General features: G+C 42.8%; 1 protein-coding gene across 4 annotated transcripts in view; it reads left to right on the plus strand.

Moving 5' to 3' along the window:
* The window catches only part of LOC146861982 (phospholipid-transporting ATPase ABCA1-like), a 3104259-nt gene that overhangs the window by 2350449 nt on the left and 735548 nt on the right, over positions 1 to 18262 (plus strand). For all 4 annotated transcript variants that reach the window (XM_085641135.1, XM_085641137.1, XM_085641136.1 and 1 more), the window contains exons 42-43: positions 3008 to 3128; positions 7587 to 7649. In XM_085641135.1, coding sequence (XP_085497261.1) covers positions 3008 to 3128; positions 7587 to 7649 — 184 coding nt within the window. The remainder of the gene's footprint in view (positions 1 to 3007; positions 3129 to 7586; positions 7650 to 18262) is intronic.

Here is an 18262-nt window from a genome sequence, read left to right on the forward strand (position 1 = left end):
AAAGCAATGCCCGAAAGCTTCCCAGCAGTTCTCACCTTGGACCAATCCTTTTCAATTGTCAACATGATAAATTCACCATGTCCTCTTGTCGCCTTCCTGAATTATCATCCCAGCTCCTCCTTCTTCATCCTGATACCAGAAACTCTCTCCAAGCTTGGCCATATGCCCATCTTGTGGAAAAAGCTAAGGAACCCATTACCAATTGGAGCATCCTCTTTCTCCTACTCTCTATATCTCGTCCAGCATCACTGTTCTGTCCTCGTCTGCTCCCGACGCAAGCCCACAGAACCTCTGTCACTGAAAACGACACAGAGCATCTGCAATTATATTATTTTGGCCCAGATCATGCTGTGCCCTGAAACAAATGTTCTGGTGCAAACAGGTCAGTACGAATACTCATAACAACGTCAAAACCTGCAAATTTCACACTGACTGCTGATTCACCACCTGCACGACTGCCATATTATCCACCTTGAACAACACCTTCTTGTTAGCAAACTCACCTACCCACAGAGCCAGAGCCACCATTAATGGAAACAACTCCAGGAAAGCTCTGCTCCTCCCTCCATTTTTTCAAGTTTCACATGTCAGACTGCTGATCTGCACACCAATGTCCCTGTCAGTAGAGGCCAAACCTGCCACCTACAGCATCAAAGAAATCCTGCATCCTCCACCTAGGCCCTCCAAAGACACCCCATTGAAGTCCTTCAAGAATGTCTGCTGCATGTGCAAGTCCTCCTTGGCTCCTGCCTTTAAAGCAGCTGGTGGTGGGGCAAAGACAGACCTGACAATGCCATGCCTAGATGCGAACAAAAAGTCCTACCCATCCACACTGCTCAGCATACAAAATTCAAAAGACCCAACAATACCTGCGCATCTTTCACCTGCACCTTCTTCTTGGCTACCATGCTCTTGGTCAGCTGCAGCATTACTGCTTTTTTGACGTCCTGAAACCTAGCTTGCCCCCTTCGAATGTCAATTTCGATGCCCAAAAAGGTCAAAACCGTAGCTGGACCAACTGTCCTTTCTTCTGCAAGGGGCACGCCAGGATCTGCGATGAACTCTATAAAACTTACCAGCATCTGCTGGCAGTCCATAGAACCGTGAGGATCCTCAAGCAAAATTCATTCAGATTTTGTGTCACTGCGTCAAAACCTGACACGGAAGTTAACAGCCATTGCAAAAAGGAACTACATTTTTTTTAACAGAGCACGAGATCTAAAGCAGCCCATAGGAAATGCATTATCCACGTACCATTTTCCTCTCAACTGTATACCCAACAGCTCAAAGTCCTGTGGATGCACTAGCAACAACCTGAACACTGACTTGATGTCACTCTTTACTATAGATGCCCCTGGTCTACCTTTTTCATCAAGTTCAGTGCTACATCAATTGAAGAATTAGAAACTTTTAAAAGTTTCTCAGGGATTAAGTCATTAATGGCCTGGCCAGCAAACACAGTCCGGCAGTTCTGTAGTTCCCCTTCCCGTTATACACTTACATTACAGCTTTCGCCACTCCGTCTCCCCACTCCTGGGCTCACTGGCCAGACACAGCACAGCATACTCCGTACCTGATGAGACAATCTTTTGGGCTTTGGTGTGGCAGTGAGCACACAAACACCACCACTGCCACGCCCTCCTAGGCTCACCACAGTGGCCTCAGTCAGCTACCGTGGTTCTCATCTGCGCACTTCAGAAGGTCAGTGTGGCCAGCTTTGCAGAGCAGCTGTAATGCTTGGGCCACATGGGGGTCATCCATTGCAGCCCCTTTGACTGAAAGATCCTTTCCTTGCTAAAAATGCTTCCTTTGCTCCCTACTTGCCACACTACCATCCACCATGTATACCTAAAAAGGTGGCTGGTAGCCCAAACACACCCACTATATTAATCCCCCCAGAGCCAATAGCGGCCAAATAAAGCTGTGTCAGTCCTATCTGGACTCTGCCACTCACTGACACATCCTGGGGGGGACATTACACAGAACGTATACCCCCCCCAAGCCCTGAATGAGCTGCACTGTACGTGCGCGATGGAGAGCTGAATGGGACCTGAGCTGCAAGCTAGGTAATAGGAGAGATGCCCCCTTCCATTTTAGACAGAGGCGGTCGATGTAAATTTAATCAGGATTTTCAATAGTCTCTATCAGTGGTGCTTAAACTTTTGACTTCTCTGGACCACCACTTCATCATTACCAGAACAAGTGGACATCCCACCCCTGCTGAATCATTATTGGAATCTGAAGACCCCCTCTTGGTCATCACAGGAAGCCAGGGGCTCTGTGTTACGCATTGTTTTTGAGGATTTGTCCCTCAAAACAGAACAGAAATATTTTCTTTAATTAACAAGCAAATGTAAACAAAATTATAATTGTAATTTTAATGGATATGTTGGCTTTTCTGCAGTCAATTGAGGCCACACATTACCCATACTGTATTCGGTTTGATGCACTTGCATTTTCTCACAAATCAATCTCAGGATTCTAACTTAGGGCCTGATTTAGAGTTTGGCAGGCAGGATACTCTGTACTTGTAATAAGGCAGATGGGATATCTGTCACATTTGAGATGGACCAACCTATTTACCGAACTCCAAATCAGGCCTTTAATTTTAAGCCTCAAATTTCAAATTACTTACATTTACAAAACCTGTTAAAATTTTCAATTTCACATTTTGCTTTTTTATTTATACACTCTTTATTACCCTATTATTATTATTTAATGTGCTAAACAGTCACAGCCCCCCTGAGTAGGTTTTGCAGTTTTGCAGACTCCCTGGGTTTTCTAGACCACAGGTTAAAAACCACTGGTCTATGTTACCACCTCGTAATGTCACTGATCTTTCATGTTATGCTGAATAATGCACAGTTCTATCTAACCTCTTAGAATAGCAAATTCTAGTGTGATTACTTTCTACTCACTGTGAATTGATTAAGAGCTGTACCACTTCAAAGGTTATCTGAAGGTATGAAGGCTATGCTGGTTGTGATGCTTGTGCTTGTGCTTCCAGGCCTGTGAAACTTGATTCCCTGCCAGTAATGGAAGAAGACATAGATGTTTCTCATGAGCGTGCCAGGATCCTCAGTGGAGGCGGACACTCTGACCTTCTGAGGATTAGTGAATTAACAAAGGTAAGTCGAGAAATTTGGATTCAGAATTTGTTTTTTAATTTATAGTGGACATGTTTTCTTTTTGAAATGACTGATCTGATCAGAAGGTAGGAGATGCACGAAGACGTTTGGCGGGAAAGGAAAAAACTGATTTAATTTGTAATTGTAAAAATATCAGATGCACTGTGTGGAAGGGGAATCAGGCAACTTGTATTTACTTGAAGATGTTTCATGGCAAGCAGTGATGTAACACAAAATCATAGGACAACCTATCTGAATTTTGGAGGGTACCCCTGAGACTCTCACAAATATTCATAGGCCTTAGGCTGAATGGGGGCCCCCTAAAGAATCAATACAATCAGAATAAACAGTTTGCAAACCCACTCTGGACATAGGCAGAGTACACAGGACCTGTTATGGTAAAAAAAGAGATTCAAACTTGCAGCCATCATGAAAGATTCAACAATTCCTAGAACGATTTCAATAGACAGGGCCAGACTGGGAACCCAAAGCAGCCCTGGCAAATGTTGTCAAACCAGCCCCCGTATGGTGTATAGTGAGTCCAGAGACTGAGCCTGACCACTACCAGGATGGTTTGGGGAGTTCTCCCCCGAGAGCATTTGTCCAAAAATGGTGCATTCTACCATACATTTTTCATTACATATTCGATTGTTTTAACTTATAAAGCATAGTAAATGATGACCTTAGAATGGCCACAGATTCAATAGCATTTGTTGGGGCTCTTGAGTCTTACTATCACCCTCCAACAATGCCCCTCATCTCTCCACAGCCCCTCTCTCACATGTAGTTCATTTGTTTTAATAGCACCTCTCATATAGGCATTTTTTTAAAGTGCTTTGTCTGGAAAAGCACAAACTCAGGATTCAGAACGTAACACAGTGGCTAGGGTTGGCTTTACTAATAAGACTTTTTTTTCTACACAAACAAACTTTTTTTTTTTCAACATTAGGATGATGAAAGCTTTGTAAAAACATAACTTTCTAACCTGTACTATGTAGTTTGCATGCAGCTCTTAGATGACACTTCAGAGCTCACTGTGCTAGATTGTGATTGTAACTTATGAACTGCACAGTGACAAAAGCTGTGGAGGGTCCTCTGCTAAGGCGGAGAAGCGTCACCCCACTGCTTTTTGGCAGTGATGTTAAGGAAAAATAAAATGATAATAACTCATGTTGTTATCGTTTTATTTTGTCCTGATGTCAGGCAGCTTTACAGGGCGGGCTGCTCTCACGACAGTTGTAGGGGGAAAGGTGAGCACACTGAAGTGCGCATGAACGATTGGCTGGCTGGCTTGCACTTTGCATGTTCTCCACGCATGCTGCATTACAACCTAGGTGGAGAACCTGCCCAGGCTCCCATTCAGTGTCCGAGCACCGAACTACGGCGCTCAGAACAATCACAATGTATTTGGCTGACTGGCAGCCCCGGTGTGATTCCTGTTCCAGCCGGAGAGGCTACGGAGGAGAGACGCGGCGAGGAAGCGCCAAGAATATGTTATTTATTTATTTATTTATTCACCCATTTCCCCGCTCCGCCTTCCCTTTTTTCCCCACCCCAGATCCGTGTCAGCTGCCACTGAACAAAATGGTCTCTGTGACAAAAGCAGTAACCCACTGAGTTAAGCTATAAAATACTGTTCTGTGATCAGTACACAACCTTTGCAGCAGGCATTTTAACGCTCAGAGCTACATTAAATGAGTCAAAACTGCCACTAGACAAAACTGAGATGTCTCTACAGCAGGTCCATTACTCACCAGAGTTACCTTGACACTTCTATTGTTGCCTGAAAACTACTGAATGTACAAGCAACTCCACAGCAGGTGATTTCAAACCTGCTGCACTGCTACAAAACCGACCCACAGTAACAAAGACATCCCCCACACCCTTCCGACCTCCCACCAAGTCTGGCCTTGTCAATGCAGAAAAAATACACAAAAAAGAGTTTGACATATTTAACACTTTTAGTGCAATTTAAGTGTGATTGGAGACACCAACTCTGCCTAAGGTTTAGTTTCCCCAACAGTAGGCAGTAGCCAGAAGCCTTAATTTTTGAGTAAACAAAGTTATGGCGTTGCAAATACCAGCATGTGTATTATACTTTCTGTATGCAGTTGTTTAGTTTCACCAAGTCATTTCATAGGGTCACCTGATGGAATCTAAGGTTACGATGTACCATCATGGGGCTGAATGCGGCAATCCCAAAGTGGATAAATCTTAGGCTGGAGAAATCTCCAGGGCCCCCGTGCTATATGTATCTGGGGCAATGTGGAGAGTATGGTTTATGAGTAGTCTCTCATGTTTTTCAATGAGGAACAGGGTCAGTACTGATTCGCATAATGTGAGCCTATGTGTAGAGTGATAGAGTATGTGAAAAGCAATGGGTTAGAATGCTCTGTCATTTTTTGTAAGTTTGATATAACGCTCTAGGTGACTATGGGTATGCCCAGATGGTGGTCCCTTGCCCACTGTGCTCTTGGATCAAATTTACACCTCAGTGTTTGTGTTCACCTGGTAGATTTGAGATGGGCTGCCCCTATGAGGAGCAGGTTCAGTACAGACTTACAAAAGGTATGCCGCTGTCTAAAGCGGCAAGAAAACAAAAAACAGTTGGGTTGGAATGCTACTCAATTGCCAATGATTTACACTGTTTGCAATCATTCCTCCCATCACTTTTTGTGTATTTGATAAGTGACAAGGGAATGCCCAGGCATGTGTCCCTTGCTTGCTGTGTCACAGGTCAGAAGCTCTATCTCACCTACCAGACCTAACCTAATGGGCTGGGGTTGCTTACGTTCATAGTGGGGGGATCCTTCCCTGGCAGTTTAGGATGGAAGAGCAGAATTGATACTGATTTGCATATAGCCTCTTGTCTGGAGTGGTAAAATGGGCAAAAACAATGAGTTAGCATGCTACCCAGAGCGATTGCCAGTGTTTCTTTTCCAGTTTCAAGCATTCTTCCTTTTGTGTGTTTTTATCCTATAGGATTCCTATCATCCTGACATGGAGGTTTTCCCCTATTGCTGCTATTTATTTCCCTAGGACTATCTATCTTGATACTCCCCTTTAAATCAGGTGGCTCTGGAGAATGGGAAGGAGTTAGGCAGGAGAATGCTACTGACTGTTCCCCAGTATCTTAATAGTGTGTAATAAATATGTGTTCCATGTACTTACTATTCATGTTCCCTCAATTCAGCAGCAATAAATGTTATGGGCGTGCTCCTCAATTCACTTACTTCTGGAAGGATATATTTTTTCTGGCAAAGCCCATATAACTACCTTTGTCGTGTCCAATAAATGTACCTCCTGTGATTGATTCCTCATCCCCTTAGTTAATCTATGTTTTCCTTCATATATACTATCTAAATATGCCATTTGCTGCCTTCAACTTGGAAAGTCATATACACAAATATTTTTCACACCATTTCCCCGAACCAAACCCTGCTTCCAAAAGTAGCTCTTAGGCAAAATATGTAACAGTCCGGGCATGGAAGAGCTTAGAAAAGCAGCCACTGTAATCTTGGTAATTGCTATTCCAGTTTATGTCCACTCTACAGCACTTCATATCTCCTTAAATTCCTTATGAACTTCTGTTAATCCATAGCAAAATGAGCTGAGTTGTCTAAGTGAGCCTTCAGCCACCATCTTTCACCAAACAAAAAGAACCATATGAACTGCACCCAAATTAGAAACTGATCAATTCGGCCAAATCTTCTATAGTTCCACAAATAAGCAGTGGTTCCATGACATCCTTATCTCACTGGGCTGCGAAATGCCCCAATGAACGGTCCCTTCAAACAACCGAAATATCTTCCCAAAACTAGTGTTTGACACAAATGTATGGCACAAATATTGTGATGTCACGAATATTGTGGGGCAAAGTATCACGCTAATAATATTTTAAAAGCTTTTAATGTAACTTATTTTCAGTATAGTTGTATATAATAAATAGTTTTAAATTATTTTGTTATGTTTTATAAGTTAGAATATAATAAAGTAAAACATTTTGTAATCATTTTTAGTATTGGTTATTTTTGGCCGTGACAATACATTTAATGATTTATTTCTGATGTTATTTGAATGTATGTATTTACTGGCCAATTATTTACAAATGATACATGTAAACAGTGTGTTGGCAGCACAAGGTTTGTCGGGGTTTTAATTTATACATACTGTGTTGTTTGTGATAGGTGACCTGTGTAAGTAGCATCTGCTGTGTGTGCTGTACGAATATGTATTCGTTTACATTGCTGCCTTTAACGACGAATTAAACTGGTCTGCTCTGTTTGCAATTGCCCAAAATGGAAACAACCCCTCAGTTTATGATGCCCAACTAAAGCACCCTAATCGTTTGCATGGCAACGTTCTGTTCAGGCACGTTGCAAAGCTTTGAAGTACTTTATTTAAAGTTCCACCAATCCCTCTATTTTCATACATTGTTCTCTGATACATTTCCTTTAGATATACAGAAAAAAGAAGAAACCAGCTGTGTGCAGAATATGTGTGGGTGTGCCACCTGCAGAGGTAAAATGCTTTTCTCTGTACTGCTAATAGGAAGTCACTTGTACCTGCAAATGCCACAGCACCTTATGCCACAAAATCAGACAAAGCAACTTGCAAGGATATCTTAATGTACGCAATGATGGCTGAAAGAGTACTTCATAGTTGCACAGCAGTAACCTTTGGTAAACACACTGTGAATACTTGCTGTCGCTATGAAGGGAGAGGAGTCACTCGGCTTTCTGCGAGAGTGTGCTTTTGAAACCATATTTTACATTTTGCAAAGTTAAATGCTTAAGAATGTATTATGTCAACCATGTGCATGCCTTTTCCAATGAACAGAGCAAGTGAACCTGTGAATAATACCAAGCAGTGCAGAATATAGTAGGGGATATTCACAAGGAAGTGGTGGTGAGAGGCGATAGCCTTCTTGGCTTAACCCCGCTCTCCGCCACTTCGGAAACGCAAGGCTGCACCATATGTGTGCTGCTTCAGGCAGCACACATGTAAGTTACAAAACAGCATTTTTTTTAAAAGGTGTGTTTATGTACAGGAAGGGACACCTTCCTGTACATAAACAAACCAAGGCATTTTGCATTTTCCATGTATGCTGCACAAGGCAACACGCATGGAAAATGCAAAAATGAGGAGAAATAAAGCATTTCTTCTCGTATCACAAACTTAAGACCAGGGTTTTCCTGGTCTTAAGTTTGGCGTTAGCTCCTATTTATGCTGCCCTTGTTAATAGGGGACAGCGTAAATATCAATGGGTGTTGCGGTGGAACGCCCACCACAACACCCACTGCACGCCCCTTTGACTCTAAACACATCGTGAAAGGAGGCCTATTCACAAGACAGCATTAAGCCACGTTAAGTGACTAAACGGTGCCTTGTGAATAAGGCGAGGCCCCTATCGCCACCGAAATGGCACTGAAAGGGGCTTGTGAATATGCCCCAGTGCTGGCTTCAACTGTGTGGGCCCTAACCAAAGAAGTGAGGTAGCACACAGCTTTAGAGCTAAAGCCTTCGATCCAGAATGTCGAATACTTTGCCTGGGTTTGCCTCACAAGCTTTGATGCATACTCTGTGCAAAGTGTTGGGTGTGATTTAATATCCAGCGCAAATTAGGATTTACATTGGAAAGATCCCCAAAGTAATATGTAATTGCGCTGTGATGCATGGGCATTCCTATGCGACCACCCATGTGTTTTGACCAAACATCTATCTACTAAAATTGGAATACAGAGATTTGCACCAAAGCTGGTTCCTCGACCAAGGGTTAATGAGGAGAAATGTGCGCATTGTACAGCACAGATTTAAAGCAGCAAAAGTCTTGGAAGAGAGTATTTGTACGAGAAGGAACACTTCCCAGTATAAAATCTATACTTTACAAAAGTCACACACTGTTGCACTATGGCGCAATGGTTGCATCGGTGCATGGCAGCCAACAGTGCGCAAGTGCAGGGGGAGTGTAAAAATGTACCTTGTCTAGAGTGTGTGCATTGGTGCATGACAGCCACAATTGTATGATAATAACCCTACATCAATATAATAACCTGAAAACATTACATTGATGACATTTTCTTGATATGGCGAGGCAGTACAGACACCCTCACCCCATTTATAACATGGCTCAATGAGAATTGGAAAGGTCTGAAATTCACCTTCTCATACAGCAGAGTGGAGATTTCATTTCTAGACTTGCTGATCAGAACCCGTGAAGGCGTACCCTACACGTCACTGTATAGGAAACCTACAGAGAGTAACACTCTGTTAGAATACTCAAGGCACCACTCTAAGGCACTGCATGATTCCCTCTCATACTCCCAATTCCTCAGAATTAGAAGAAACTGCTTCTTCAAACAAGATTTCTTCTGAGAAGCAGAAACCTTATATACCAAATTACTCTCCTGAGGTTACCCTCGCAGACTGTCCATAGAACACCCCATCTTTGCCTTTTGGAAAAAAAGAACATCCAAGACCACCTTGTGAAAGCATGCCTACCGCCCCCTAGTTCATCTTGGACACTGAATGAAATGTGTGATATGGGCCCTGTGGTGGGTCACCGAAAGCGTGGTAGCTGCAGTGTGTGTGAGTATACGATTGAGACTAAGTAATTTACTCACATGTATATAAAATGTGCTCTTTTCCATTTTACCAATTGTAAAACTGCAAACGTAACCTATGCGATCCTTTGCCCACGTAATTTGTTTTGTGTGGGTCAGACTATGGGAAAAGGAAGGATCAGAATATGTCAGCACAGAATTCGAGTACGCTGTACAGTGTTGCATGCACCCTTGGTGAAGGAGTTTGAAACAAAGGCACATAACAAGAACGACCTTTATTAAAGTTATCAAAGTGCGTGAACACGAGGTGGTGACCTTGCGGGTATTCTCAATAAGGAAGAAATGAAATGGATCCTGAGAACTGATTGCTTCCACAGAGAGCTCAAGGGACTGGAAGATTTGACTTCGCTTCCATGATTCACTCGCATGAATGTCCAAAGTGTGCAGCCTATACTCTTTTGCCCAAATGTACATGAGTTTTTTTTCTTTACAGTAATGAGTATCTCTGCCCTGAACTGCAGTGTTATGAGTACCTGATAAGTACCGGATAAGGAGACCTCCCCTATGTGCGGTAACACACTGTGAGCAAACGGCCCATGTAGCAATGTCTGCACATCATGTGCTTTTGAATAGTTGAAGACTGTGACCCCTTCACTTGGTTTTACCATAACACCTAATTTAATCCTTCACTGGAAATTATGTGTATGTTCATTATCAACATTCCAGATCCTTCCTTTTTACCCCTGTGTACCTGAGTTCTCTTCTTTAATTTTGCAGCACTATGGTATTATGTTCTCCAGGCATCTGATACTTACAAACACCTGAGATCTTTGTCTTACAACATACTATGGGGCATATTAGCAAGGGCTTGATCGCCGCTTTAGCGGCACTTTTTGCCGCTGAAGCGGCGATTTTTTCATCGTTCTATCATCAAGCTGTCGCTAACAGCAGTTAGCGACAGCCTCCAGGCGATAGCGACCGGTTTGGGGCCCGCTTTGCATGTCAGCGATATTTATCGCTAATGACATGCAATGTGGGCATACCCAAACTGGTAGCGACTGCAAGCAGTCGCTAACACAGCTATCGCCTATTACCAAGGCAGGTGAAGCGATAAAAAAAAATCACGCTAAGCGATTATCGCTGGTATTTAACACCTGCTGGAAACCTGACGTACCTGTATTCATCAATGGGAGGTGGATCTTCAGGCTAAGTCCACCATGGCGTTAATGCGTGAATATCGCTGGATTTCCAGCGATTTTCAGGCATTTCGCCGCTATCGCTGGATATTTTAGCACAGTGGAGATAAACGTTGCTAATAGCATGTTTTCTCCACTAAAATATCCGGCGATGGGTGGCGATAAAAATAAATATGCTAAGCGCGTTTTGCGATAAATATCGCATCTTATTGCTAAAATGCCCCTATGTTTTAAGGTCTGTGTAATAACTATGATGTGGAATGTATTCTAAATAATTCAAGTGGGTGACCTTTAATACACCAGTTGCTTTATTATTCGTGTTTCAACTGCCTTGGCATCTCTTACATCTCTATCGCTATTGGTGTCCCATTCCTATTTGCAGTCAACTGCCCCCACACTTGGCTTGCAACCATTCCAAAAATGGCCGCCGTGGTTTCGGCTCACTTAGGGGTTCTAACTGATATAGCTCGCTCTCTGTTTTTCCTATGCTTAATATTCGGCCCAGCTATTATTCCGCTTGCCAGGGACCCTGCAATTATTTTTCCAATATCACGTTCCCTATTAACCATGGCGGTTGAATAGGTTCTCAGGAATTCTGGATGCAGTTTGGGGTTATTTTCAGACGGTTAATTCGGGTGCCTGACTATTGGGTATTCTTACTTGTGTTTTAGAATCAGCACACTATTATTGTGAACCCATACCCTGATGACACTTACTGCTTGCTAGAATACTGGCTCTAGCAAGCCCGCTATTGTGGTTGGTTGTGATTGGGCACTTTTACAAGTCAACATATTACTTGGTACAATTGTAATAGGTATGTGAATACTGCGGTTTCCTCTGAATTTTGTGCTGGCTCACACCATTCCATTGCTTATTCTTTAATTGACTCCTTTCAGAGTTTTTTGATATTCCCTTGACCGGAGGCTTGAATATTTTGGCAGAAATAGACCGCGGTTTAGCAGGTTGAATTGGGTAATTAGCTAGTCTCCGGAGTTTTACATGTACCTTCTCATACGCAGACTCTTCTTGCCAGAGTTTCTACTAGACTTGAGTACCAAGATTAAATACTCACACACTACCGAATTATGTTCGACCATGGCTGCCCTGCATGTCACTCACTGAGTCTGGTCCTATGGGTGGGTACGTTGCTGAGTCACACCTTGTATACTACAGCATGTTTTAACAACAATGTAATCATGGTTGCCCACTGCAACATAAACCTTTTCTAACTTACCTAAGTGATCTCATTTTTTGTTTCTCTCCCTTCCTCCCTTTTCCCCTCTTTTTTTTCTTTTTGTTCTTACTTTTTTTCGTCCCCCCCCCATTTCTTTGACAGGCTATATTGGTATTTGCAAGGTTTTCATATTGAGTTATTTATATAGGCAAACAATGTATTGTCCTGATGATGATACCATATGCGTTATGGATCGAAACCTCGTCGACTGAATCACTCTGACCTGCATGATTATGTAAGATTGTTCTTTGGTGTCTTTGGGCTAGTGGTGTCCCTATGAAAATTGTGACATGTGATTTTGTACAAATTATCACCAAAAAAACCTTCCCTTGCCTGTTTGTGTAGGTTCACCTGTTCAGTTAAACCCTGTAGGGGTACATACTCCTACTGGCCCAATTTTATATTTATTACTTTTTTAAATATAATAAATACTCTTTGACCTATCCATTGAAGAATCCCTGGGCATTATTGCTCTGCATCTAGAGTTCTGTTAGGATAATATCCTATGCTTAGGACCCTTGTTCCTTATCGCCAAAAATTTGCAAGCACTGGTGGAGAAAAAACAAACTGCTGTATCTTAAAAGATATGGCACGGGAAACCTTTACTAAGTGGTTATTGACTATATCTTTGGAGTCATTTGGCAAATCTTAATGACATTTTCTCAAAAAAAAGTGTCATAGTGAGTCTTGTTGGGCATTGAAAGTTTTGGGGTGATCCGTCAAGCGGAGGCCGAGAAAAAGGGGGGATCGAAGAAAATACAATTTCCCATGTTAATTCTCATTAGAGTTTTGAACACAACTACAGCCTGAACCGCTGAGCGGAGTGACACCAAATTTGGGAGGAAGGTAGATTTTGATTTACAGATCATACTTTTCGTTATTCGGTATAAATCTGTTTAGGAGTTGGTGATCAATTTAAGGGAAAACAAATATGGATATCTGGGTGGAGCCACAGCACAGATCTCATGGTGGGATCTGATTGGCTGTCAGCACTTCAACTAAAAAGTGCGGGCAGCAATCTTGGGACCAATATACATGATAGCACCCCATTAAAACGCATTGCAGTGAATGGCAGGTTTTGAGGGTCACAAAAAGGTGAGATCATTTGTTGATGGTACCATGCTAATTATAGTAATTGTGGTGTGTTCTATGGTGGTTTTACCCAGTGAAAAAACACTCTGATGGGAGTTCATGAATTATGTTTGAGAGAAAACTCTTTTCTCATAATTTTCCCATAGTGGTAATGGAAGGTGCTCCAGAGGCTAAAATGAGAGCATATTTTCAGTAAATTCACACAATCGTTCTCAGCCATATGAGAATGAAGGCTGACATTCTTAGTAAAAACATGCACTTCCAACATGAGCAGCCTGTCAGTTGATTCCCTTGTGTTCTAATGCAGACCCAGAGTGTTCTAAACAAAAACTAGAGCACTAACAGTCTTACTTATGACAAAAGTATGGCACGCTAGAAGCCATCTTGATTGAATCAAACTGGCAAAATTTTAAACATTTAATTCAGAAAGGAACAAAATGAGGGGGTACAGTTTGTCATAGAAATTATGGTTAGTGCTGTAGAAAGAATACTTAGGACATGTTTTAAGTGAGTTCTTCCTCTTCTTTCTCATTAAAACATTCTGACATGCAGTTAACTCCCTGGTGATCAGCAATGTTACTTTAGTGTTCTAATGAGCAACTAGAGTGCTAATATTCTGAATTCATGCCACAAGTGTGGCACATTTGAACGCTATCTAGATGGAATCGAAGTGGAAAACTGAAAGCAATTCAATAAGTCTTTATTTCGATAATTTCATCATAAAAGACATTTCCATACAATTGAACCTCATTAAAAAATAAATACCATAATAAGATCACAATAAAAACCAACAATAAGAATACAAGATTTAAAACCTACAACAAAAGTAGGATAAAAAACCAGGATAAAATTTCAGGACCATCAGGGCAAATCATATGAGACGCCGACCTCTGGGTCCTGTTTAGCCCTCAAGAGCCACGCCCAGCCCAGAAATTTTGATACGGCGATAACAATTGGTTCACTTGTATCCAACTTGAGAAGCCTCAGGGCCTCAGACCCAACCCTTATTTTTAGGTTTCGACAAATGAGTTTGAGCCATTTGGCCATAGGGGCTGCATAAACAGGGCATTCAAAGAATATGTGAGCGATTGATTCTTTACGTTCTGGACAACTACGGCAGCAATCAGACACTTGGCCCATCCAGGTTTTTACAAACAGTCTGGTTGGGAGGGAGCCAACCCTTAACTGATGATAGAGCTTTCTATCACTGGGCTTTGTTACTGTGTCCCAATATTCTTCCAGGGCAGGAAAGGATTTTAAATCCAGAAACAATCCTGACAAAGATGTGGATGAAATCTGGCAGACGTGTTTCAGGTAAACCATTGCCCAATAGATGTTTTTATAAACTTTTTTGGGGGGAAATAGATTGTTCGCGGGATCCAACCACAGTTTACCCAAGCCCATTGAATCAAGCATAAGTTTAAGGTTTCTGAACCAGGGGATGTTACCCGAACCCAGGATAGATCTTACATCCATAGTGGCCTCGGCATAGGCCGCTAGTTCGGGGGTGGCCCATAGCCTCCTCCACAAAGCCAATGGTTTGAAATGGGCCAAGTCGTCTATTGCATGGCAACCCAGGTCCATTAATAAAGGTATCGTGGGGCTAGAACAGGGAAGACCTGTCAGTTTTCTTAAAAATTTGTTCTGGATTTTTACCAGAGCAGCCAGGTCAGCAAAACCCCAGAGATCCGCACCATACAAGATCGCTGAGCCTATCTTTGTATTTAAAATCTTCATAGCTGGGCCTATCCTCTTGATCTCAGACTTTCTCTGTTCACTTATCAAACACCCCGTGAATTGGGCAAACTTGAGCGACAAGGCTTCGATCTGGGGCTTCCAGCTCATTTTGCTCTCCAAAACAATCCCTAGATAAGTCATAATGTTTGTTTGTTCTAGCTTATTGTTGTTCATTTTGATTTGAACGACTGCAGGTCTGCTTTTGGTAAACACCATAAACTTGGTTTTCGAGATGTTATCCTGCAAGTCATAATCAAGGCAAAATTTTGCGAATATTGTCAATGCCGCTTGCAGGCCTACCTGTGTTTGCGATAGCAAAAGGGTGTCGTCCGCAAACATAAGTAGCGAAAAATTTAGGCCACCCAAAGAAGGGGCATCGGTCGGATGGGCTGTGTAGTATTGCACCACCCCATTAATGAATAACAAAAATAGGGTTGGGGCTAGAACACAGCCCTGCCTAACACCCCTGGACACAGTGAATCTTCGAGTAACCTGCCCTTGCTTGCCCCAGCGAACTTGTGCAAAATTTGCTTCGTGTAGTTTGATTACCATATTCAAAAGCTCCGAAGGCATCCCTAGTGACCTTAGCACCCCCCACAATTTGGCCCTGGAAACTAAGTCAAACGCTGATTTTAGGTCAACAAAGGCGGCATAAATAGATCCTCCGCCTAAGCTGACAACTTTCCAGTACAGCAGTTGGAATCGAAGGACCTGCTCTATGGCGCTGGTACTAGATCTGAACCCTGCCTGTAAGGGTGATATAATATCCTCCAAATCGATCCAGCTCTGGATGCGCATCAAAACCATCCTAGCGATTACTTTTTGTACAGCATCTATCAGGCTGATCGGACGATAGTTCTCAGGGCTGGAACGGTCACCTTTCTTATAAATCGGGAGGATCTCAGCACCTCGCCAGGAATCTGGGATTGTAGCCCCTTTTGCCATAGCGTTTGCCAGATAGACTATATATGGGATCCAATTTCCTTTATCATGTTTAAAAAGGTCGGCAGGAACACAGTCGATACCCGGTGCCTTGCCGCTGGGGATCATTTTTAATGCCATCTCAACATCGCTGCTCACAAAAGTCAGATCATTGGCAAATACCTCAGGGGTTGGGGTAGGAGTGGCAATTAAATCAATCAAAGTATTCCCAGAGAACTGAGCTTCAAAATGTTCAACCCAGGCTTCTCTTGGAACATGGTTTGCAGGAACCTGTGAGACTATACCATTTCCCCATCTAACTATATGCCAAAACTCTGTAAAATTTCTATGTTTACTGGCTGCTAAGAGGTCCTGCCAATGTTAAGTATCCCAATCGAGTTTAGCCTTTTTTTTGCTTTATGGTAATTTAGCCTTGCTATCCTAATATTTGAAGTTATTTTAGATTTGATAGCTAGGGTTAATCTACTGTAGGATTCCCTACACAATTATTGTACCATGATTTGCACAGTGGGTTACTAGGTGGCTTCTTTGATATATCGGGTTTTGAAAAATACAGTCTGAGGTCACTAAATAGTTCATCATGGAGGTTGGTTATATCTCTGTTTATATCTTCCTGAGTTGGGAGCAATTGCAGAACCCCCAGAGTCCTAACTAACCTGGTGGAAACCTCATCCAGGACCACGGGGTCAGCGGCAATCCTAGACCAACGCACCCTGCGTAAATTGTTGGTAAGCAGGGCTTCTGCGGTAACTACCTTGGCTGCGGGCTCAAGCTTACCACCATTTTTTAGCAAAAGTCCCAATATAAGTGGATTGTGGTCACTCTCTGGGCGGTCCATATTCACCATGTCATTTAGTGTAGACCAATAATCAATTTTTATGAGGGCGTAATCAATTCTGCTTTTGGAACGGCCATTGTCGAAGGTGGCCCTACCCATTTTATCAGAGGCAGACCGCCCATTTGCAGCCCTAAAGCCGCGTTCAAGACAAAGACCCATCCACTGCAGGACCGATTCTGTCCATCTCTTGATAGGTATAAGGTCTAGCTGGGGGATATTCCACACAGTATCCTCCTCTGTCATGAAAGATTCCCCATCCGAGTTTAAAGGCTCGAACGAGCAATTTAGATCACCTACAATTATTATATTGCTGTCAGATCTAAGAGAGTCCAGAAAGGAGTCCAATATTGGGAAAGTATCGGAACCACGCCCACCAGGCTTTGGTCTAATATACACATTGATTATGTAGAGCTCAAAACCATCTAAACCATCTGCCAGGGACAGCTTAAGGGCTATGATATCTGGGCTTTCCACATGTAATTCCTTAGTTTGGAAATTCATAGATTGTTTGATCCAGAAGGTTAAACCTCCTGACGGTCTGCCCTTTGTCCCCACGACTGCAGCTTTGTGGTAGTTAAGGCAACCCATGTGATGTACTGGTTCAACTGCCCAGGTCTCCTGGAATGCCATGATATCATGTGTGTCCACCAGGTCAATCCACTCAGCAGTGGTGATTTTACTCTTTAAACCTGCGATATTCCAGGATACCAGGGTGTGCAAATGGGTGCCATCATCAGAAATAATAGAAGGGAGAGACAATGCCGGTTGGGGAGCATTAGGGCCAATTTTGTTTATATTTCGGCATCCTAGGTGACTGGTAACCTCGGTCATACTACCTCCACAGTAATTCTCCACAATCCGGACAGTTTCTCCTATCGCAGGGGACAGTATAGGCAGGTCGGAGGGAGTTCGGGCTATGGAATCCACAATAGGGACAGCAGAGGGTGAATAAGTCTTTCTTTGAGGAGTAGGTGAGTGCATAATGGACGCTAGGGAGGAGACCACACAACTGTCACCCAGATTAACCCAGTTAGTACTTTTGCTATTGTTATTTAGCAGTACTGCTTGGGACACTGTCTCATTAGCCTTGTACCAGCTCGCGATACCATTCCTTTTTCTAGCACCCAGTCACTCGACCCCCTCCAAACCACTATACAACTCAGTACGGTTTACCCGGGGAGGGGTGGAGACCTGGAATGGAGCAGAATGTTGGTATCTGGGTACTATATCCCACCCATTATGTGTGACAGAAAAGTGGTTGTGGTGAAAACTTGGGAAAAAGTAGTTCAAGGTTAAAGTTAGGATTCCCACTTTACCCCGCAATTCCCAATCATGACAAATATGCCTAACCACTCTGGGGTCCCTGAAGTTGACAATTATACAGTCGCCCTTTAGGTCCTTGTGTCTCCCACCCAGCCAACTCACCCTTCTCACAAGCAGAATCTCTGCATTTATTTTTTGCGAAAGTGGGCGATTCTTGTTTAACCAGTGGATCACCTTATTCTTTAAATCCCCATGGGTCTCTAGTTTAT

The sequence above is a fragment of the Triturus cristatus genome, chromosome 2_2 (assembly GCF_964204655.1).
Source record: "Triturus cristatus chromosome 2_2, aTriCri1.1, whole genome shotgun sequence".
In the NCBI taxonomy this organism is placed as follows: Eukaryota; Metazoa; Chordata; class Amphibia; order Caudata; family Salamandridae; genus Triturus; species Triturus cristatus.